Here is a 24,908-nt window from a genome sequence, read left to right as displayed (position 1 = left end):
GATCATAGAACATGCAAGCCCATTCCCCACAACAAGGTGATGATCCCACAGAAGACAATCTTACTCAGCTATGTGTGATTGCCAAAGAAGTTACTCAGCCTAACACAGAATTGCCTTAACATAATGGACAAAGGTGATCTTCGGTTATCCCTGAGAGCAATCAAACCAGATATAAAAAAGCTTGTTTCTGGTCATCAAGCACAAGGGTCACACTGATCGAGAAATACTTAAAGTATATTTTTTTTATGTAATTGCATTTTGTATAAATTATAAAAATTATGATTTTGTTTGTTCTGTTTACAAACAAAACATTTAGATGGTTACCTTTCTACTGGTAGGACAGGCTGCCACAGGAAGGAAACAAGGTTTGGGAATTGGGAAAAGGTTGAGAAACACTGGACTAGATGATCCTCAGGGTCCCTTCTAACTCTACAGTTCTGGTTCTATGAAAAACTGTTATGGTTTATTGAAAGTGAAGGCCTACTTTGACACCATGTGGTATCCCACTGGTTTGGGAAGCATACCGTGCAACGGTTTGCCCTAATACCAAGAAGCTGGAGTCAGGAAAGCTTCAATACAAGTACAGTATTTCTTCATAAACAACAGTTTAGCAATTCAACATAGCAGCTAAGGTTTGCTACATGGGCAAGACTAAGGTTCCAACACCTTTTCGGTTGGGTTACTATTGCATGTCTTTTTAAAACAAAAACAGGCCACATCCGTTATATTGGGGGAAAGCCTCAGAAAGCTTAGAGGTGATCCACTTGCAAAACCTTTGTGAGATTCTGTAGAAAAGATCACGGAATAGACGAGATCCTCCCATGTAGTTTTTGCTAGAATGTTTTTCTCCCCAAAAGGCCAAATATCAAGGGGGAAAAATTGCACTGCGAAAGGATTTGCAAATACAGCGGGTTAGATCTGCTGCACGCCGCTGCCCCAGCCATGACCCAGCCGCCACCTTCCCCTTTAAGGAAACAATGATGGCAGGGAAAAACAACGCCCCTCACTCCCGCCCCAGGGGAGGGACCCACTGCGCACGCGCCAGCCGGCTCCGGCCAAGGCCTCCAAGTTAACAATAACAACCCCGGGCCACGTGATAGACAGGAGGCGGGCTTTTGCCTTGTGCCGGGCGGGAAAGAAAGGAAGAAAACACGAGACTGTAAGGGGCGTGGCCCCAAGCAACGACCGCCGGAGGGCGAAGAGGCGGGCCTAAACACAGCCACGCCTCCTTTCGCCTCCCCGGCGATCTCCCAGCGCTTGCGTGCTCGGCGCCGCTCACCTCCGTCGCCCCTGAGTGGCTGAGCGGAGGCGGCCGGGCGCGCGCGCGCAGGGAGAGGAAGAAAGAGGGTAGCGGCGGCAGCGGCGGCGGCGGCGGCGGCCGGGAGGGGGAAGAAAGAAGGACTGAGGGAGGAGGGGGGGGGGAAGTGCGCGGGTGCGCGCGCCGGGCGCTGACTGGACTCTGAGGCGACCGAGGGAGCTTGTTCCGAGGCACTTTCGGTGGGCGCCTGAGGCGAGGCCGACGGGAGGCGGAGAAGGGGAAGGAGAACAGCAGCAGCGGCGCCGCTCGGCTCCTCCTCCTCCCCCTCCTCCGGCCGGGGCGGATGCTTTGTGGGTAGGAGGAAGAGGAGGAGAGGCGGCCGCCTGGCTGGCTGGCTGGCAGGCGGCGGCGGCGGCGGGGCCTTGCGGAGAAGATGGTGCTGCTGAGGGTGCTCGTCGTGCTTTGCTCCTGGGCGGCCGGAGCCGGAGGTGAGGCGAGGCTAGGCCGCGTCGGAGGAGGGCGAGTGGTTCCCCCGCTTCTCCCTTCCTTTTCCCTCTCCCTCCTTCCCTCGCCCCGGGAAGCAGCCACTTAAGCAGCCGAGGTTCCTTCCTGCCCCCGGGGGCAGCTTCCCTCACGGCTCCCGCTCCACTCCGGTTCTGGGTCCCCCGCCGCTCTTTCCTTTCCCTGCCCCGATAGCGGCTTCAGTTCTTTTTCGGTGTGTTTTAATTGTTGGATTGGGCCCATTTTGAAAAGGGAGGGTGGCGGGGAGTCTCCTCCACACTCTCTTGTCTCTTCCTTTCACTCCTTTCTGCTGCCGCCACACTACTTATTTCGACCCCTCTCCTGCTTTTCTGTTTAAAAGGACAGCTCCGGGCTCTACGTAAAAGAAGAAACTGTAATTATGAAAAGTATAACTATACAGACACACACACACAAACACACACATGCAAAGGTGGCCGTTTGACCCATTAAGGGGAAAACCAACAAATAAAAACCCACGGTTGGGAATCCTTTTACTAGAAGCAGCCAAAAATGTCACTATTGTGTAGTAGTCGTTTGAGTTCTCTGGAACTCTTTATTAGACAAGATGTTCCACAAAGCCCAGGTGAAGCGAGGCGAAATAATAAAAATACAGTAATGGGGAAAAGTGCAAAGCTTGCAGCCATGAGGTCAGCTTAGAGATTCCAAGATGAAGCTTGCAGGCTGATTTATTTATTTATTACTGTTTTGATAAAATTTATATACCACTTGATTGAAAAAACACACTCCCTAAAAGCAGTTTGCAAGTAAGGCTCTTTTACAGTGACACTTGGAGGAGACTGTTTCTCCTCCACTTAGTCTTATGTGCATACAGTAATTGCTTTGGGGTAGCACACTTCCCCCCAATAACCGTAAAACATTAGAAAAATATTGTATATACATGCCTTCATGTCTTTCCTGCCTTTTCTCTACCCTCCCCACCTAAGTATCTGACTTTGCCCTCTGAGATTTCCTCTCCTCTCCTTCCTGCTGCCTCAAATGAATGGAGGGGGGGGGGTTGTGTGAAAAAGGGGAACAAGGCAGATACATGTAAATATGCTCTCTGCACTCACACCTAGTATGGGGTAGTTTCCAGTGAGTCTTTTGACTTCCTGTTGTGCCATCCCTCTTTCTCACCACTGTCATAGGTCTGGAGTCTGATCCAGTTGGGCATCAAGTCAAAAGAGCTAGAAGACTTTCAGGAGGGAGTAGGCCTTCTGAAAGTTGTATATTGTATCTGATACCTGGAAGGAATGATACATTAAATGAGTTTCTAAAGCAGGGTGAGGTATTTCTGAAAAGAGGAAGTGCCATATTGTTGAGATTTGCTAAAATGTTAGTTGTGATTTATGGCAGATCTGCTTCTTCTATTTTATCTTTTGCTAGCATTCTGTCTGTGGTTCACTATCCATATTTTGAGTAAGCTGAATAATTTTGCTTACTTAAATCAGAAAGCAATTCTTGTGGATCAAAAATAGAAGTCCTCATCCCATCATTGCAACTTACTGTGAGTGCTCAAGAAGCGGCTTGGGATTGTGGCTTTGTCTTTATGCATAACATCCCTAAAGTGTCACAAAGCTTCTAGCACATTTATTCTGTCATTATCTTTTGTGGAACTGTACATGATGAAGGGGGCCTCTTATTGTGATTCAAGTTTTCATAGACATACAATGCAGTCCTAACAATGAATACTCAGCAATAAATCCTATTAAATTCAATAGGTTATATGACCAGCTAAACAAGATTAGGATTGCAGCCTAATCTATTAGTCCAGTGGTTCCCAATTAGCTAACTACTGTGGCTTTTCAAAGGCCAAGTCATGAACCCACTACTTTTGAAAATGTTGATGATAGTTATGTGGGTGGGACCACCAATTGGGAACCACTGTATTAGTCTCAAACATACATGGGGACTTTTTTTGCTCTGTGCTGTAGTGGCAGCTACTCTAAAATTTTGATATTATGGAAGGCAGAATAAACACATTTATTTTATAGTATCCTGCCATTGAAGGGTGTTTTGGTTTTACTTGCTCTTTGACGCAGGTTGGAATCAGAATAATTTTGTCTGAATGGTGACAAATTCCTCAGTTGGTTACCAATTCCAGACATGCTGCTCTGCTAGGAAAAAAACAAAAAATAAGTCTTTTAAAATACATTTATTGTGGTGCAAACTTTTGTTGACGAGAGCTGTGAAGTGGGCTCTAATTCACCAACGGTATGTCACAAATGAGGCACCACTGTTTCCCCCCACTTAAAAGTGGCAAAACATGTCTTCTTTGGAAGGGCACAAGGTGTGGTCCTGATGATGTCATAGAACTTGCTTATGAGTAATTCTTATCAGGAAGTGCAGTAGGGCGTGGATTAACAAGATTAACTAACATTTCAACATCACCGGTGTAGTATGGTTTCAGTTAAGATCCTGACTCTTGGAAAGGGCCTATTTAAAAGTAAACCACTTTTACATTTCACTAAGTTCATGCAGAAGCTTTTGTGAGTTAAATAGTGTTTTTTTTCTACTTAGGGCAGTGGTTCTCAAAGGGTGTGGCATGCCACACTAGTGTAGTGGGAAAGGATGGCGAGTGTGGTGGGAAGATTCAAAGACAATTGGAGAAACATTTAAACATTTCAGTGTTGTATAGTATCAAAATAATCTTTTTTTATTTGCAGAATAGGGACATATCTTTTCAAAATGAGAGCAAGAGCATCAAGTGTGTGGGAATGATTGTTTTATACTCTGCAGTGATTTCATAGAATCATAGAATCATAGAGTTGGAAGAGACCACAAGGGCCATCGAGTCCAACCCCCTGCCAAGCAGGAAACACCATCAGAGCACTCCTGACATATGGTTGTCAAGCCTCTGCTTAAAGACCTCCAAAGAAGGAGACTCCACCACACTTCTTGGCAGCAAATTCCACTGTCGAACAGCTCTCACTGTCAGGAAGTTCTTCCTAATGTTTAGGTGGAATCTTTTTTCTTGTAGTTTGGATCCATTGCTCCGTGTCCGCTTCTCTGGAGCAGCAGAAAACAACCTTTCTCCCTCGTCTATGTGACATCCTTTTATATATTTGAACATGGCTATCATATCACCCCTTAACCTCCTCTTCTCCAGGCTAAACATGCCCAGCTCCCTTAGCTGTTCCTCATAAGGCATCATTTCCAGGCCTTTGACCATTTTGGTTGCCCTCCTCTGGACACGTTCCAGTTTGTCAGTGTCCTTCTTGAACTGTGGTGCCCAGAACCGGACACAGTACTCCAGGTGAGGTCTGACCAGAGCAGAATACAGTGGCACTATTACTTCCCTTGATCTAGATGCTATACTCCTATTGATGCAGCCCAGAATTGCATTGGCTTTTTTAGCTGCCGCGTCACACTGTTGGCTCATGTCAAGTTTATACTGTCTGGGTGTCCCATGATCATATTTGAAAGTAGTTGTGTTCTGTATTATAAATGAAGCACTGCTAGTTGTTGTTTCTCTCTCTCTCCCCCGCCCCAATGTATTTCTTATCAATTAAAAATTTGGTGTGTCACAAACAAATTTTTATTTTGAAAGTGTAGCCCAGAGGAAAAAGTTTGAGAACCACTGACTTGGGATGTTCACATATGAGTATGTGCAGACCAGTGGTTGCAAATGATTGATAGCACACTTCAGACTTACTCAGTTATCAACCTTCTGTTGTTCTGCACTTAAAAAATAACACCATATTAAAGGTTTCAGTCCTTGCTTCAGAAATTCTCAATTGGAGTTAGTGTTATTAAGTGTTGGAGGATTTGCAATCTTAAGTATACTGTTCTGAAAAGAAACTTTGTCTATCAACATACTTTTAGTTGTTGTCTCCTCAGAGTCTGAATCTAGTTGTGAGACCATATAACCTATGCTGTTGAGATGATTGGCATGTTGGTTTTTTTTTTTATAATATATAGTAAACTTCAACCTACTGTCCTTCTAAGAGAAAGTCCATGATTGCATTTCTGCATGTGCATTTTAGCATCTTCTTAGCCTTTGCAGTCTCCAGTATACTTTAAAAAATGGGCATAAAAGTGGCTTCATATAGTGCAAAAAACCCAGAACCTAGTTCAGGATTGGGAACCTGCAGTCCTTCAGTTGTTGAACTCCAATTTCCATCATTTTTGACTATTACCCATGCTGTTTAAGTAGATGAGAGTTGGATTTTGTCTGACCTAGTCAAAGCTCAGAACTTATAAAATTCAAAGTAATTTAAAAACTCAATTATTGTCAGTTAACTAGAGAGCGATTCATTAAGTCAGGAGATCTTTATAACTATTTCAGCATTTTACATGGAACATGATGTATTCAAGCATCACATTTGCCTGGTTAAGATATTCACCGAAACTTTGACTCAGATGACCTGAAACTGTCTATGACACTGCCCTCTCTCTTTTTCCTCTATGCCTGAGAAAGAGTGGCAGCTTTTGTTTTTATGCTGGAACTAACTACAGTTTCATATTACATTACATCTGAATTGGGAAGCAGAGGATTAAACAAAGTTAGTTTAAACAAACACCGGATGAAAACACCTCAGTTCAGATTTCAGCTCTGCCATAAATTTGCTTTGCGGCCTTTGGCAAGCTGCTCTTTCAGACACAGCTTCTGTATCTGCAATATGTGTGATAATAATGCTCAGTTACTTTATTGGGTTGTTGTAAGTGCATGTGAAGTATGGTGCTTTCAAGTATTCAAAGTGATGTGAAAGGGCTATATAAAAAGCATTATTATCAAACTGGTTTCAGATCTTGGTTTAACTAACTTTAATTTGAACAAACTGAGCTCTCCCAAGTTTAAATGTAACATGGAACTGTAATTGTTCCAAAGTGAAAGCAGAAGCATTAATTCTCTTCCTCTTGCACATAAATTAGTACTAAATAAGGTGAAAAGGAGAGGCAGCATAAGTCTGAGGCCTACTGCCCGTTATTTCCAGTCACTGAAACAATAGATTCAGTGAGACAATAGAACACGGCCCCTATTTCATATATCTGTATTGACTGATTGTAGTGTCAAGCTTTGTGTTTACTGCTATAAGAGAAAATAAGGTTGTTTGATTTTGTGGCTAGTTTAATGCCTGGAAATTAAAACTTTCAAGATAAGGTCATTCTTTGGAGCATTTCCTAAGTTTGATCTGAGAATGGAAACCCATTAACTTTCATCCAAGCAGTCAGCAAAATGATCCAACAGTTTGCATATTCTTTGAACCACAGACATCTGGAATAATTGCTGATAGTTGCAGGCTGGGAGGTAAGGTGTGCTCCTGGTCCTAAGTTCTAGTGTTTATTAACATGGTATGTTGATGAAAGTGAAATGTTTACTGTAGATGCTCTTGCAGATTACATGAATCTAGGAGTACTTATGTACTTGAGGCTAGTATTTACAAGGCATGTAAATGTTCCTGTTCATTTTGGTTAGTCTGGTTTTCTTTGGCTATTCTCCTTTATGTTAAAAGGACAGGCAAGTGTTTGCTTGTGTGGTGGAGTTGCCAAGCACCATTTTGATATCTTGGAAAATTCCAGCTTCACATTATTCTTTATTTTTGTTTCCTATCATATGCAACTTACTGTTGCCCAAAGTTATGAAGTTTATGACAGTTTTCTTACCTTAATTGTTTTTGAATTAAAATAGATTTTGTATTTACTTGCTTGTTGGACTTACAGGGCTGTCTAAAAAATACTTGCAAAAATATTATGCCAGTTTATATGAAGCTTTTAAACTTGTTCTTTCTGAAAATCCCTATTTAACAACTTTTTTGGAACCTGGTATATAAAGAATAAGCTATTTTGGAGCTGCTTAATGAAAAGTTAGATTTTTGTGGAAGAATGGAAGTCTTTTTCAAAACATTTAAAGAAATACTATAGTATGATGAATTCGTGAGCAGTATTTGAACTATGAGCAACAGAAGGAATTAGAGATTGTTGTATGATGGTTATGATGTAAGGGAGAAAAAATAAGGGGCAGCAAGGGGAAGAAATTAAAAACACCGTGGAAAACGGGAGGGGAAGTTGAAAAAACAAAGAATTTTTTAAATGCTTTGTTTATGTGAATTTTTTGTAGTTTTGAATTTTAATAAAATATAATTATTATATTATTATGCTGCTCATTTATTCCTCTGATACTGGTTGCTGGGGAACATGAGTGCAAGAGTGCACTCTTGTCCTTGTTGTCGGATTCCTGTAGCCATCTAATTAGGAGTCTTAGAAACTGGGATAGAAAAGGTATTTGCCACATGGCTCCCTGGAACCTGGGTTATAAGTGCAAAAACCGAATGGCTACTGTAGCGGCACTTTGTTTATTTTTCCATAGAGAATTTATTTGGTTTATTTTGCAATTTGTGGTATTGGGAGGGTTGTAACCAGCCATAGCAAAGCAGGTCATACAGAGAGCACAGTGGGGCTTAAAATTAGGCGTGTATACGACAGTAACACCCAGTGAACTTCATGGGGATTTAGCGTGTCTAGTCATACAGTCATATACCACACTGCTTCTCGATAGGAAGAACCTTTCTCTTTCACTTTGCAAAGTCACAGCTTCTGCCAGTAAGGGACCATGTCTCATTCTGTACAGTCATGCCCACATAACGTGATTTTCAAAGTTCTAATATTTTTATTTCTGAAAAGGAAAGCACTTCCCTGTAAATGGTACAGGAGTACTCATGCAAATATTTAAAAAGTAGGATGATACTCCACCAGTTTGTTTTTTTTTAAATCCAGCATTATGATATTCTTTAAGAGACATGGTGATGAGAATTGCACACAGTATTCCAAGCGCAGCTGCATCACAGACTTGTATAAGGCCATTATGATATCAGGAGGCAGGTGGCGCTGGGCTTGCTGATCAGAAGGTTGGCGGTTCAAATCTGCGACAGGGTGAGCTCCCATTGCTCTGCCCCAGCGGCAGGAAGGTAAATGGCGTTTCCGTGCGCTCTGGTTTCTGTCATGGTGTTCCGTTGCGCCAGAAGCTGTTTAGTCTGTGGACAAATGCCATCTCCCTCGGCCTGAAAGCGAGATGAGTGCCGCAACTCCATAGTCACCTTTGACTGGACTTAACCGTCCAGGGGTCCTTTACCTTTTTTTTTACCTATTATGATATTTCCAGTTTGTTTTCAATCCTTTCCCTAATGATCCCTAAAATATATTTCCCCATTTTACTGCTGCCACAACCTGGGTCAACTTCTTAATTGAGGTATCCACTATGACCCTAAGTTCTTGATCAATCACCACCAACTCAGACCTCACTAGCATATATGTAATGTTAGGATTCCCCCTCCCCCCCAGCGTGTATCACTTTGCACTTATTAACACTGGATCAGATTTATCATGTTAATGCTCATTCATCCAGTTTGGAGAGATCCTTTTGGAGTGCCTAACAGCCTCTTTTAGTTAAAAGCTACTCCAAACAACTTTGTGTCATTAGCAGACTTTGCTAACTCATCTCCAGGAAAGGTTAGGAATGCTGCAGACTTGGGTTCACAAAGCAGAAAACCCACATCCATTAAATTTCACTCACTGTCACAAATGGGCAAGACTGGAACAAAGAACTAGACCTGAATGTGTTTCTTATCTATTTCAAGAGATAATAATGTTTATTCGACTTACACACCTCCCTCCACACCAAATACACCATCAGATACACAATATCAAATTTCAAAATGGGATACACAGGAAGGAACCCCCCCAACCCTCCTTTTTATCATAATTTCCAATGTGCTTTCCCCACCCCAGTGCTCAACCTGCATTCCTGGAAAAAACGACGCAGTAGAATCCAAATAAAGGGTGTAAACCATTATTCTTCTAAGCAAGCCAGCAAAAATATTATTATAAGATGAAATGAAAGGCAAACAAGAAAAGATGCTCTGCTTTACTGCTAGAGCCATTTCACTTTTGAGATGCAAGGTTACCATTAGAAGCATTTTAAATAATCAGGCAGCACAGGAAAAAAAACATTTAACCTGCTTGTGTCTGTTTGCAAACTACAATGTGCTTTCTACTCCACCCTGCCCCCGCCCCTGCAGGAGGTAAACAATTAATTCAACTGTGTGAAAAAACTTTTCCTGTTTGCTTACTTTCCTACAACAATGAAAAGGTTGCCCTTCAATGATTCCCCCCCACCCACAAGATATCTGTTGCAAACCACCAGACTGGCAATCTCAACTTGGCCACTAGCTGGTGCTCCTGAGTAGCAAAACTGGCGATAGAGTAATTTCAAACGCTGTGACTGGACCAGCGGCATAGCATTGTTTGCTGGTGCCCGGGGTGGGAGTGTGCAGGCTGGGTAGGGGCTAGGTGTGGAGGGCGAATGAAACCTGCTGCACCAGCCTAGTGGACGCCACCAGGCAGATGCAGGGTGTGAACAGAACCCGCCATGCCAGCTCAGCCCTTGCCACCAGAGCCAAGGGGGCCTTTGCTGCACTGCCCACCCATGCAGAGGGGAGCCTGGCCAGCCAACACTGGCCTTGGTGGGAAAATTTCCCCAATGCCTGTCAAGAGGAGCACTGGGCCGGGCTACGAAAAGGGTTGTCCTTTGCCTCTGTCCCTTCATCTGTGCCTGCTCACCGTCTGAGCAAGGAGTAGGCCACTGCTGGCTGGGTTGCCATTCAGCGAGTGGGCCAGGGACGTGGCAGTGGGGCTAGGCCAGATTCTGGGGCCCAGAGACCTGAGACAGCAAGCAAGGCGCAACAGGGAACCCTGCATGGGGGTGCCTGGTTCGCGCCCCCTCAAAATTGTGTGCCCAGGGCCACGACCCCCGGCCCCCCACGCTATGCCCCTGGCATGTCCGCCCTCTGGGGATGTTTGGTTTTGACTGTTTTTACACACTAATACCACATCCTGTAGAATTCTATCAGTTACCTTTTATCTGTACAATAAAAATGAATTTAAAGATTCCTCACGCTTTTTTGTGCAGCTTGAGCAGGAACAGTGAACAGTGTTATAGTTACCAGTAATTGTTGTAGCTTGTCTTTGCTTACCCTACCCCTCTGCCCAGCTCACAGTTGTGAAGAGTATTATTACATTATGAATGGTCTGTGTCACCATTAAAAAAAAGAGGTAGGAATAGGCCAATATATATGAGGATATCTTGACAGGATATTGTTAAATTCTCAAAGTTTTTAACCTAGCTCAAGGTTGTTATCAGAACTAGCCAGATGTTTAAATCAATCACAGTCAGTTCATCATTTGAAAAATAAGACTGCCTTGCCCCAAAATGGCAACTAGACATTCTGTTTTGGTGACTCTAACCTTGGTTTAAGGAGCCATTTGGTGCGTAGCTTATATACCTGAGTTTCTGACACTGCTTTAAAGCCCTATGGCCATGGCCCTGTATAGCTGAAGGAGCGTCTCCACCCACCTTGTTTAGCCCAGACACTGAAGTCCAGCTCCAAGGGCCTTCTGACAGTTTCCTCACTGCAAGAAATGGAGTTACAGAGAACTAGGTGGAGGGACTTCTCCATAGTGGCATGCACCCTGTGGAATGCCCTCTTGTCAGATGCCAAACAGTTAAAAAATTATGTGACTTTTAGAAGACATCTGAAGGCATCCCTGTTTAGGGAAGTTTTTAATGTTTGATGTTTTATTGTGTTTTTAATATCCTGTTGGAAGTCGCCCAGAGTGGCTGGGGAGGCTAATAATAATAATAATAATAATAATAATAATAATAAATTATTTATTATTTTATTGACCACCTTTGGCACATTACAGAAAGGTAGGGTAAAATGCTTTCTTTAATTTTATTGAAACTATTACAAAAATATTCAGATTTAGATGGAGCTGCCTGCAGCTTGAGCTGGTAAACAAGCGGGGGGGGGGGAGTTAAAAATAAAACAAAAGCTAAAATCTGACATTTTGGTAGACAAAAGTTATGGTTACATAATTTGGGCATAACAAAAATAGCATGTACAGCTCAAATTTTATGTAGAAACAAAAACCACAATTTTCGGAGAAAAAAGTTGAGAAGAGAAAAGAATAACCATAGGATTAGTTCTTTCTTTTTAGTGCTGGTCAGTGATATTTTATTAGGTGCCCCATAAACCTTCTGTTCATATCAGTTGGAATATTATTTCCCCCACCCCACCCATAGGTTTTGCATCACTAGTTCAATAAATGGTTTGGTTTGGTTAACTTGAAAAATGCTAGAGTGATTTTGCAGCTCTGTCTGTATTTAAGAGCCAAGAGATACAAAAGTGATCATTTTTCTAGATTGGAAGAAAGTGAGGAAGAGACCAGGAAAGGGGGTTGCTAAACCTTTTTAAGAAGCTCATTAGCCATGTCCACTTATTACTATTTAGATCAGTTCCATATCAGTGTGTGCTTGCAGCTCACTATCAAACCAGGTCTTGGATGACTTTGCTGTTGGTGGGTGGGTTAGGGGATGGGGGAGAGTTGCAATTCCACAAATCAAAATGGTGTATCATGATAAAACCATTGTTGGTAAGAGTGCTGTCTGAAATGCTGTTCACCCTAAAAACTGGTGCTGTCTTAATCATTGAATTGCCTCCTTTAAAAAACAAACAAAAAAGACAAAACCCCTTATAAAACTAAAAATGTACAGTGGTACCTCAGTTTTCGAACGTCTTGGAAGTCGAACGTTTCGGTTTTCAAATGCTGCAAACCCAGAAGTAAATGCTTCCATTTTCAAACGTGCCTCAGACGTCACACGGCTTCCACTGAGTCGCACCCCCCCCTTTCTCTATTGAATTTGCAGGCTGCCCTTTGCGCCTTGGTTTTTGAACGTTTCGGAACTCAAATGGTCTTCCGGAACAGATTACATTCAAAAACTGAAGTACCACTATATTTGCTAAATATCGCCTTGTAAGTATTTTGCTTTGGCCCTCTTACTCAGTTGTGTCAGACTTATGTTCTAGTATCGTCCTCCCTGTTGACTGGAAGTAATGGAACTGAGGTTCCTTTTAGTATTTCCACATGTTTGGGGCCATGTGCTGTGAGACCAGTTAGGGAGGAAGTGGTTGCTGAGGCTGGGCAGTGAAGCGTACACCAAAGCAGAGACTGTTAACAATCGAAAAGGCTCCCAGAGCAGTTTGCAAAAATCAGTAAGTCAGGTTTGCAAATTAAAAGACACAACCCAAAAAGAAAAGGGCTTGGGAGACAGGCGGGGGAAATGCAAACTTGGGCATTTGTTCTTAGTCATGAAGTTCTTACTACCATCAGTTGGATTGGAAGCAGTTCAAGGAGAAGAGGTGCCAAACATTGCTGGTCTCTCAGATAAGCTGATAAATTGGCTGTACTTATCATCTCTCCCTGGATGCTGCATAATGGAATGGCTGCTTCTGGATGACAGTTTTGGGAAGACAAATGTCCAATGGGGTTGGCTTCATTTGGGCAGGAGAAAAATAGTGTTCTAGCACCTTGACCACCAATATATGAACATAGGAAGCTGCCTTTGGTCCATCTAGCTCAGTATTTCTAGGATTTCAAGCTGGGGACCTGGAGGGGCTGAGGATTGAACCTGAAACCTTGTGTATGCAAAACAGATGCTCAACTACTGATCTACAGCCCTTTGTTATATGGCTGCACGTATACTTCGACAAGTTTTGTTTCTTTTATAAAACTCCCTGTGTTTGGTTCAAAACTTGTCGGATGGAAATGCACACTTGAATTTGAACTTTGTTTCAATTCCATATGATGCCTACTCATTTCACAATTGGTGTTCTCCTTAAGCTCAATTCTCCCATGAAAAATATCCTTAGTTCTTTTCACTCTTTAATGGTCTCTCTTGTTTTTTGTCACAATCCTTCTTACTATATTGGCTCCATTTTCTTCTGTCATCTAACCCTGGTTAGATTTTTCATTTTTTTCAGTTTTATTGAGCAGTTGTTTTTAATTAGCAGATTAACTCTTTTAGTAGATACAGTAGTCTATTCAAAGTGAGAAGTACAAGCATAATCTAGTTCTCAATATTTTTAGGAAAAAAATAATCTTGGAAAGCTGTTTTCAGGCCAGATTATAATTTATCTGTGCCTGTGGTAGTGGCCTTCCAGATTCTGAAGCAAACATCTTTCCCATCACTTGATACTGATTTTTTTTTTTTATGGATATGCTGGGTAATGCTGGTTGACACCTGGTTTTCAAAAGTGTGATATATCACTAGCTAATCATCACAATATACTGATATATCACAATGTCTGAAATAAGAATGGAGCTGTGTAGAGGCATTGGCTGGCTTCAAGGTTTTCCCCACATTGTGATTTTTCAATAGCACAAACCATGATTCATGATACATTGCCAGGACAAAAATTATGAAAGCAATATCACATTATGGACTTTAAACCGGTTTTGGGCGATATATTGCTCAGCCCCAAGACTAGGAATTTAATTTAGTGATTTCTACATGCAAAGCATGTCTTCTGGGTCACTGAGCTCTTGCCCCTCCCCCCTTAGAAATATAATTTCATTAAAGTGGAAGTGTCTAACCCCTAAGAGGTTCGGCTGATGGAAAGAGATTTGTCCGTGACTCTCCTTTCAGCTTCAAGTATGGGTGAGCATCTGTACCTTTGTCTTCTGCGTCCACTTCTAAAACCTGTTCACTCTCCAAAGGAAGTCTGTTGGCTTTGTTCTGCCCAAAACAGAGCACAACTCAAAATGCTAATATTTATCAGTTTAATAATAAATTTCCTAGTTCTTCACTAGCAGATCCAGGGAAGGTTAAAGCAATTCAAAGTTCAGAATTAAAAACATTTAAAATAGTACAGTCTCAGGCTAGGGTAAAGAGGTAGCCCAGTGTGTTTCAGTCTAAAGGTTTCTTCAGAAAGGGAAGTTAGTGTCCCTGTTTCTTTTTCTCTTTCTTTTGGTGATTGGCTTCGTAGGTACTTCCTAGTGTGTATTTTTATAGTTCTGAAAAGGGCAAGTTATCCTGACTGTCTATTGAAAATATTTGATATTTCTTAATCTGAAGTAATAGTGTTTGGAATCAAAAATATAAGTTATAAGCAACATCTTAAATGTATTTCAACATGCTTTGGAGTTACCATTTGACATTGAGTTTGTATTAACAATCTCAATTTACTTTTCTAAGCAAAAGGTTTAGAAAATTAAAGGAGAATGAAAATAGAAATAGTTTGGGGAAAGAGCCTTTCCCTTATTTCTGAAATGTGCCTGGACTGACTGATTTATCAATCCACTGTTTTGTTCACAGGTCAATACGGAAATCCTCTAAATAAACACATAAGACATTATGAAGGCCTGTCATATGATGTGGATTCATTACACCAAAAACACCAGCGTGCCAAAAGAGCAGTATCACATGAAGACCAATTTTTACGCTTAGATTTCCATGCTCATGGAAGGTAAGTATCAGATCAAGCTTATTACTTTATATTCCTTAAATTTCATCAAATATAAAGGAATGGTAAAGAATTAACTTAATATTAACATTGCATTGTACTTATAGTTATGGTTCTTGGCTGTTGAATTCCTTCAAGTTTATCATTCAATGTGTAAAGGCACTTAGCACTTTGCAACTTTTTTCGGCAACCTGTTGGCTTCAAGACTTCAGGAACTGGACAGACTTTGACTAATCTAGTTTACAGTCTGGGGCACAGTGAAATCTCCTTTGTATATACATAGCTGGTTTTTCATCTGTTAATGTTCAAGGCTGAGGTGCTGAAGGAATGAAGGATAAATTGCTCCTTGCTGCATACATTTATAAGCCAATGCAGCTACATTGTTTTTTTAAAAAATAGCTGAAAAAAATAACACGTTTGTTCTCTTTTCCTTTACTCTTGCTTTGCACACCACTAGCTCTGTTCTACTTGCATTTACCAAAACTTTCAGAAGTTTATCTTACAAAATTCAAGTGAATGTAATTTTAGTGGATAGTTGTTTGTGTAGAAACCGGTTGTGTCTCCATCTAGCTCTTAAAAGTTGTATATTTATAGTGTTTAGAAATCGGTAGTTTATTCCCATAGTAGTAATCCAGGGATAGGGGACATCTGACCTACAGAACAAACTTGATCCACAAGGCAGTTTTCCTGTGACAGGTGGACTGGACAGCTTGACATCAATATTAAATGAAAAGCGAAATTCATTTTGGGAAAGCCTTTACTCTCTTGCGTGGTTCCAACTGTGAATTTCCTCTCCGTTTTATGGTCTGGGCCTGCTTTTCTGTTAGCTTAGGTTTTTTTAGTTAGAATTACTAACGAGCAGAAGTAGATGTAGGCCCAGCTAGTTAATAGACCGGATTACTGCAAAAGAGCTTTATCCTATACTTGGCTTCTTGCCGGAAATGAAAGAGCAAAGAGAAATTGCCCCGCTCTAACTGACTAAAAAAAATTTACGGATTTCTCCAAGATTTCTGGGTTTTGGAGTGAGAAAAAGCTCGCTGCAAATTGTCCTGCTTAGACCTGACTCCCCACCCCCAGTATTTTGTCCCCTGCTTATAAGATTTTGCCAAGTGGTACTGTCTCTTGCAGCTTTAATCAGAGCAGTATTCCTAATGTGTACTTCTAGGCAGGGGGCAGATGTTTTCCTATAAGTGGTTGAAATAGGAAACCTAAAGATTATAATAAAGGAAACTGGGAATGCATGGCTGCAGTACCAGATGGTATTTTGGGATAATTGGGCTACATTGATGGCCTATGAATATCAAAGAAGGAAAGTATTTAACAAGATTCAGGATGTTCATTCTCACTCACACTCTTAACAGCTCATGTTCTTGAGGTATTTTTGTAATTGAATATGGCCTGTAGCTTAGTAGTTGAGTACCTTGTTTGTATGCAGAAGGTCCCAGATTCAACACCTGGCATCTTCAGATAGGGCTTAGAAGAGAATGCCATCTGCAACTTTGGAGAACCCCTGCTGCCCAGTGTAGTCAGTATTGAGCTGGATGGACCCAGTTGTCTGACTCTGTAGAAGTCAGCTTTGTATGTTCCTTTGTTTACATTTAAGTTCTGTTGTCTTCCCTTTACAGACAATTTAACCTTCGAATGAAGAGAGATATGTCTCTCTTTAGTGATGACTTCAAGCTAGAGATATCAGATAAAGTACTTGATTACGATACCTCCCACATATATACTGGGCACATTTATGGTAAGTTCAATCATTTTGTATTTAAAAAGTTTGTTGTTGTCTTAAGTTAGTGATAAATCTGTTTTAAGTGTAATAGTGAACAATAGATCAGGTCTCAATAATTGAAATATTTTTGGAAAGTCCACCTAAAAACTGCCTCTAAAAGTTGCAAGTAATGTGGATTTAAGCTGAAGTGCTCTCTTTCCATTGGTTTTTTCAAATCGCATAAGCTAAAGCTACTTACCTCAGGCGAGCCTCACATCTGGCCTACTGCCTTTAACTGAAGGTGCACTATGTGTGCATCCTGCCTGCATGTAGCACCCCCTCATTGTTTTGACTGCACCCACTACTGGAGGACGACCTTCAGAAGATTGGCTCTGAAGGAAGGTGGGCCTTGGGCTCAAAAATATTCCCAACTTCTGCATGAGACCTTTGCACCAATGGAGAAAAGGTGTAAGTCATCTTTCAAATTAAAGCCACTTCAGCAATATTTAGATGGCCAAAGGTTTCTGAACTACAGCTGCCATTATCCCTGGCAATTGGCCAGGCTTGCTGGGGTTGATGGGAGTTGTCGTTCAGCAACAAAAGAAGGGCCAAATATTCCTCAAACCTGGATTAAATAATTTATTTGTATGAATTTATATGAAGTACCTTTGTTGCTTGTGTTAAAATCCAAGCATGGATCCCTGTTATGCCTTTGAAACTAATAAAGCCACACAAATAAATGCATATAGCACATGCTGCACTCACACACATGCAGATACTTTGCATGTGTTTTTCAACCCTAGTTGTTGAAGGGTAAATGATCTTTATGGAGATACACCTAGGGAGGATTAAGTGATCAATTGTTATCATGCATAGATGGAATCAGGGCAAAGGTTTTTTATATATATATAAAAATTAGGATCACACTACATGTATCAATTGACCTACCAATGCTAGGATGTTTGCTTTTACCAAAAAATAAAAATAAAATAAAATAATAAAATAAAATAAAAAGAGTTTATTGGCCATTGTTAATGTAGCTATCACCTTCTGTACTTTCCTGCATTTAATTTCTTTCTGATTGCACTGTTTACAGTTCTACCACCACTACCAGCTATGTGTTTATTTTCCTGTAACACTTGAAGGCATCTGAAGAAGTGGACTGTAGTCCATGAAAGCTTATATCATAGTAAATTTGTCAGTTCTTAAGGTGTCCCACAATTTGTTGTTTAGCTATAGCAGACAAACATGACTTAACCCTTTGGAAATTATTAGAAAGGTTATTATTCCTTCATAGCACAAAAAGTCAGCAAATCAGTAAGTGGCTTGATGGTGTCAGAAATATTGCAGGACATCTTGTTTGCTAAAACTCATTATTTGTGTATTGACAAATAATGTTCACAAAGTTAATGTTACGAGTCTTTTATGGATAATTGAGACATGTGTTGTTTTTTAAACTTTTGGAATAAGTTTAGTCAACATCTATCAAAAAGACATCCTTTTCATTTTTCTGTGACTTTAAGGAAAAGGCTTGTTAAGAGAGTGGGAATTTAAACATTAAAGAACTGACCCTGCTAATGATGTTTTCACTATTAAAACTAATGATAAACTGGAATTGTACAGTTATGTGCAGAATGGTGTATTACTTTTTTGACGGTTTGCCACCTGCTGAAAAGTGGTAAACAATTTCAGCAAGATTGGCCAACCGAACTATTATTTTCAGAGGTTAAATCTGTGACAAAACCTCATGGTAGAGGTTTTATAATAAGCTGGTTAAGCATTCATATAAGGGTCACATGGTATTTAATACAATATTTTTGAGGCAACTGGGATAGCTCTGCAACTTTCCTGCTTTGAGCAAAGCATGTTAATGGTGGTTAAAGGAGAAGGCGGCTGGCAGGGGAGGGTATCAGCTGTTTGCAAGCATAGTTTAAGAAGCTTAATTATTGGTGGTTGATGCCTGAGTATGAAAACTGCCAGTGCACTATTTTCTTTAATCTTTTATTTCTCCCCCAAAGGTGAGCAGGGAAGCTTTAGCCATGGATCTGTTGTTGATGGAAGATTTGAAGGATTCATTAAGACTCACACTGGGACCTTCTATATTGAACCAGCAGAAAGATATATTAAGGACAGAGCCCTGCCTTTTCATTCAGTCATGTATCACGAAGATGATATTAGTAAGTATTTCCGTTTATCATGTACCGTGAAAATAATCAGTACAGCACAAATATGTGCGACACTTGATTTTTTATGAAAGCAAACCGCGTGAAAGCTGTTCCCATACTCATGTAGGCATTCGCTGTTGTGCTACTGTGTAAATATATGATAAAAACCATAAATCTCTTTGACTGCAAGTGTGGGGATGACAGATGCCTAAGGGCTAACTTATGGTGGGGTACAAACAACAACAGCAACAACACCACATGGGAAGTGATATTACACATATATCCTTGGTCTGGGATACCAAAGTGTTAGGGAATGCATGTAACTGAAGAGTGACATCACAGCTATAAATTGCCATAGGTATGTTGCCTTGGAATGTTATATCAGATGTGTTTCTTAAGCAATAACTATTAGTATCATACAAGATAAAGGGTGGGCAAGACCTGCACATATTTTGTAGGTTTTGCAGAAGCAATTTTCCTTAGTATTTTAATTTATTGGATATGTTGCACTGGCTGTCAGTCTCTGAAATTAAATGTGTGGCTTAGCAGTTCTAGTGATTGTCCGTGTCTTGAGGATAGCATTAGGGAATCTTGGAAGGACTTCTGCCAGCAATAAAGCTTTCCTTTGTTGTGTTCTGCTCTCTGTCCCTTTCCATGACCCCTTTGTTGTCTTAAAAAAGGACCAGCCTAGTCTCTTCATTAGGGAGGACAAATTGGTGCTAGTGTATGCTGGGGCCATTGCTCTGGCTCCTGCCAACTTTGGTTAAAAAGCTATCTGTTCAGGCAGTGTGCCAAGAACTTCTGGGTTCAAGTGAAAGGAATGGGTAGTACATTTCTTGAGATCATATTATGGAAAATCAGTAGCCCAAGTTGATAAGGATAATTAAGAAGATATAGCCAAACATAGTTCAAATCAGCTCCTATCTTCCACCTTCATCAACTTCTCTGTTGTCTCTGCTTTTTATTAAAGCTTCCTTGAGGTTCCTGTTTGTCTTCAGTTACCTCTTCTTCTGGGATCCCTTACCTCAGATTCCTTCACCTCCTTACCTCAGATTCCTTCCCAGTTCACAGCCTTCTTTGCAAGGCCACTGCCCTTAAAGTCTGTATTAGGTTCTAATCTCAGGCATTTTCACCTCTCCTGGAAAGTGCATGACCAACATTCCATCAGCTTTGAGCTTTAGAATGTTTATGAACAGCCCTTGCCATCCCAGCAGCTTAGTTAACACTGTTAGTCTTCACTCATGAGCTCAGATACATAATACAATCAACAACCAAAATTCTCATTGCACTGTTCTCATTTTGCAACTGGCAACGGACCTTTTGAGATTGGTTGGAGATGTCCAGGAGCCACCTTTGTGCCTAGCATCTCCAGCTGCCTGTCTGCTGGGCACCACTCTGCCCCGCAAAACACCTGATTCGCCAAGCAGAGCAGCTGCAAAAGTCTCTCTCTCCCTCTCCCGAAAGGGCTGGGTGGGCTATTCACAGCTGCTGAGCTGGCCGGTTCCATAAGTTTGAGCCAGCAGGAAAGAGGGCACTATCCTGGCTGGTTTACTTCAGCTGCCTAGAAGGAAAAGGAAAGGCGTCGAAGAGGAGTTTTATTTCTCTCTCTCTCTCTGGGAGATTTTCTTCTCAGCATGCTGTGGGATTAAAATGGCCAGAACTTTATTGAATTCAGGTGTAGGTAAGCCTTGGCGTAGGCCAGGCTTCCTCAACCTCGGCCCTCCAGATGATTTGAGACTACAATTCCCTGCTAGCTAGGGATCATGGGAGTTGTAGGCCAAAAACATATGGAGGGCCAAGGTTGAGGAAGCCTGCTAGGCATTGGGCGTTTGTCACTCTCAGCCCCCTGCTGAGGTTCTGAGGTATGACAGGGTCAGTTAGGGGAAGAAGGGTCCAACGCAAAATGCAAATTTATGCTGCCGGACCCTCTCCAATTTGCTGAAGGGAGCTCTGTGGCCTTTCCTCCATGCACTTCTGACACTTGGACAGACTCCCCTCATGACCCCTCTTACCCTGTTATTGCCACCGCCCTTCCTTGCTTTCTTCCTTCCCGATCACAGCAGCAGTCTTGCATTAACAATGGAGATGTGGGGGGCTTTGGACAGGGAAGTGAGCACTCACTTGCTCTCTGAAGAGCTCAACAGCTATTCTTGGGATAGCAGTGCCTTGAAATCTTTTTAGAGAGAGAAGGAAAGGGGAGGAGAAGCTGGAGCCTTTGAGGGGAGAGAGAGCCAGGAGCAGCCACTTTGCCTTGAGATCTCACATCAGTACAGGCAAAGAATTTTTCTCAGCTGCAGAACCTCCCCCACCTTTACATCTAACCCAACTATACCTACTCTGCTATTAGTTTAGCAGCTGGATTGGAAGCAAAGTATGGAATTGGCAAGGCTACAAAGGAGAGGTAGAGATAGAAGATACTACTGCAAACCCAAATGTATGGGAGCAAAACAGCTTGATGTTCCTGTTTAGGACATTCATTTTGGAAAACTAGTTTTTATACAAACAGACCACCTTGACGGTGTCCATCATTTTGTCTGAGGTTTATCAGATCAAATTCAGCTGACAGAGAATAAAGTGAATTTAGTGAGTGTTTGATTGTGAGAAGTCTTCTATCCTGTGCTTTGAGGCACTCTACACTATGGGAAGGTAACAAGACAGGCATCAGCTGAGAAGATTGTTTGAGATAGACAAAATATGTATTTCTAATGGATGAGCCTGTTGGTTGCTGGATCTTTCAGTTTTTGGCAGGAATATCCTTTTAGCGGCTTTTCAGGCACAACAATGCAACATATGTTTAGCATCACAATGAAGTCTTATTCAGAGTTTAAACAAAAGCCTATTCTGCAAGTGGGGATCTTCTTGTCCACTTTCTACAAAGCCCTTTGTCCATGTTGCAGTGAAATTGGTGGCCAGTAAAAGGTGACCTTTCTATTCTAATTTCAAAATATGGTGAACTATTTTAGATTCTTACTCTTGGATCTTGATTCATACTTTTTATGTGACTGATGTTAAATATGTAAGTGATAACATAATTTCTTTTTAAAAAATCCTTTCTATTCTGTTTCGAGATGAATTGTCTTCATTAACTAGTACTCGTTCTTTGCCGTAAGCCAGTGGTTTTCAACCAGTGGCGCGGCACCCTGGGGTGCATTGAATGATGGTCAGGGGTGTCATGGGCAATTTTCCTTCTCCCCCCCCCCTCCTCTAATGCCCTCTCCAATCTCTGCCTCCCAAAGGCTTGCACAGCTGTTTGTTGCAGCAGCCCTTCTGCCACCCAAGATAAGGTACTGTGCTTATGTTCACCTTTGGCCAGTCTCTGTTGGGCCACTAAAGCTGGGGGCATCCTCTGCCCAAGCCCCTGTGGGGTAGCAGGAGCAGACACCTCTTTGGGGGGGCAGCTCAGAGACCAGGGGTGGCTGCAGCAGCTGCCCAGAGGACTCCCGAGGAGAGAGGAGAGGAAAGGAGGCTGAGGGAGGATGTTCAAAAAAGGAAAAGAGGCTGTCAGCTCTGCAGGCAAGGAGTGATATAACTGGGCTCCTGAGCACCACCGGGGTGTTGCAGAAAAAAGATAGTTGGTCAAGGGAGTTGTGGACTCAAAAAGGTTGAAAACCTCTGTTGTAAAGTTGTGTTACGAAATGCAGAAATCACTGACAATTTTCTCGTAGAGCAAGATTTGCAGTTTAATCATGGCTTTTTAATATACTATTGGTGCTAAATAAATGGTGGGTGGTAGGAAATGGGACTGCTTTGGGGCTTGTTGGCACATTTGATTATACCCCCTTTTCTTTCATATGTTCAGATCAGAATTAAAAGCTGATAATACAATCAGAATTGTAGAGTTGGAAGGGACCCTGCGGATCATCTACTCCAACCCCCTCCAATGCAGGAATATACAGCTGTCCCTTATGGGAATCGAACCTGCAACCTTGGCACTATCAGCACCATGCTGTAACTAAGCTACCCAGCTGAAGAAAGTTTAAAGAGAAAAGAAACTATCTAGCAGTAGATCTAGATCAGCACCCATTCGAAGCTGTGATATTATGAAGAAAATATTGATTAATTGGTCAAATTGCAAATGCAAAAGCTGGTATATATCTAATTTTAGCATTAAGTAGTACTTTGTTAAATATTTTCTAAAAATAGCTTGACTGAATCCTTCCCCCACCAAGTGCCTTGGATTTGCTTTATATAGGAATGCTTGTTTTGTTTGTTATGCCATAGTGTTTCTTAATACATACCAGGAAAATGAAATAAGTCATAATATAATACAGTGAACAGCATTCTTGTGAAATGATATTTTTAATGAGAGAAGATGTGCATACTGGAGCTTTCAAATTCTATTTTTACTACTTTAACTGTATTTCACCTTATTGTAGAGGATTGCAGTTGGGAAAATAGCCACCTGGAAGATTGTGCTTGTTGAGACTAGATTTGGTCTCGTGACATTAAATCATGTCTCAGATCTACAACCATGTTTCAAGACAGAAAAGCTCCCACTGAAATCTGGGCATTTTGCATAAAAATTCAATTTCCCCTGAGCTTCAAGATCCAAGGTTAGGGGCAGGAATGCATTGAATAAGGTGAAGTGTGTCCTGCTGAACTCTGTGCAAGTGTGACCACACTGTTTCTTGCATCATCATATAGAGTAGTAATGGTGACGCAAGTAACCTCCATCCCTAGAAGTCATAGATGACATGTATATTTTGTATTATAGCATCATTTACTTAATTGGGATGGAAAAAATAAACCCCAAATTAATATATATTGCTTCTCCTTCTTTGACCGAGTTCACGTCCAAACAACCACATGAGTAATGCCAGTGTTCTTCTAGAGCATGAGTTAGGCATCTTACTAAAGGGCTGGCTAACCTTGCAGATGCTCCTGGACTACAACTCCTATAATGCCTGGCTGTATTTTTTAAATTTATTATTAAATTATTATTTTTATTGGCCATGCTGCTTCTTTGCCTCAAGAATGCTACCTGAGAGCCAGTCAGGGTATATTACCTGGTCACTGAACTCCATGCTCTGGTAACCTCCCAGTCAGACTTTGCAATGTGCACTATGTGGGGCTGGCCTTGAACATGATTTGTCAACTTCATCTTGTCTAAAATACTGTGGCCATGTGATGAGCTGGGGTTTCATGTAAAATGTACATTATCTCTGTTTTGAAACAGCTGTATTGGTTGCCAGTTAGTTTCTGAGCCCAGTTCAAGATGCTGCCATAAAGTGCTAAATTACTCCAAATATCTGAAGAACTACCTCTTTCTTTACGGATTCTGTCAGATGTTAATATGTGCAAAGAGGGCCTACTTGTTAGTTTCATTGCCCTCAAGAATCATGGGGAGGGGGTTGCAGCCCAGGAGGGGGCATAATGGGTGATCGCTCCTAGTGTCAAGCAGTTTTCATTGTTTGTTGAATACACCCCCTTTACCTTGGACTTTGACAGATGAGATTTTTGTGAGGCCACCTGTATCGCCTGATACATATCTTTTGGTTTGTTTAAATTCCTTTATTAGCTTCCTCTAGACGAACCATGAGCTTGTAACCAAAGTCTGCTTTAGAGTTTACAGCTCATGGTCTTGTCCATAGTGAGACAAACCACAAGCCAAAAAAAATGGATAACATTTTAAAGCGAAACCATGGCTTAACCTCACAGGAGGTCCAGAGGAGGAGCACAGTATCCACACACACTCACATTTATAGTAAACCATGTTAGTGTTACATGTGAATGAGTCCTCTACTTGTGCAACCTGCTGGTAGCAGTGGCATTTGGGCCTAATTATTGCTCATATCAGTAATAACAAAGTTGCAGCTGGAGGCACTATTTAACATTAGAAAACAGTTTGTAAATAATTGCAGCCTTCTTGTGAGCATGCGGTATCAAACCATGAACATCTCTTTGTACATACCTACTACCTGATTCTTCTGTGCCTCTCCAGTATGCAAGCTCTTAAA

At 41.5% G+C, this 24,908-nt stretch overlaps 1 protein-coding gene across 1 annotated transcript in view; it reads left to right on the top strand.

Moving 5' to 3' along the window:
- The first annotated feature begins 1,385 nt into the window (after positions 1 to 1,385).
- ADAM10 (ADAM metallopeptidase domain 10) overlaps positions 1,386 to 24,908 on the top strand; it is a 48,618-nt gene continuing 25,095 nt past the window's right edge. Inside the window, exons 1-4 of the mRNA XM_080980727.1 lie at positions 1,386 to 1,746; positions 14,931 to 15,081; positions 16,704 to 16,822; positions 18,805 to 18,963. Of these exons, the coding sequence (XP_080836853.1) occupies positions 1,692 to 1,746; positions 14,931 to 15,081; positions 16,704 to 16,822; positions 18,805 to 18,963 (484 nt within the window). The 5' untranslated portion in view covers positions 1,386 to 1,691. The remainder of the gene's footprint in view (positions 1,747 to 14,930; positions 15,082 to 16,703; positions 16,823 to 18,804; positions 18,964 to 24,908) is intronic.

This window comes from Podarcis pityusensis (assembly GCF_964106645.2).
Source record: "Podarcis pityusensis genome assembly, chromosome: 14".
NCBI classification, from domain to species: Eukaryota; Metazoa; Chordata; class Lepidosauria; order Squamata; family Lacertidae; genus Podarcis; species Podarcis pityusensis.
The sequence above is the reverse complement of the archived record's forward strand: the minus strand, read 5'-3'. Positions and strand labels throughout refer to the sequence as shown.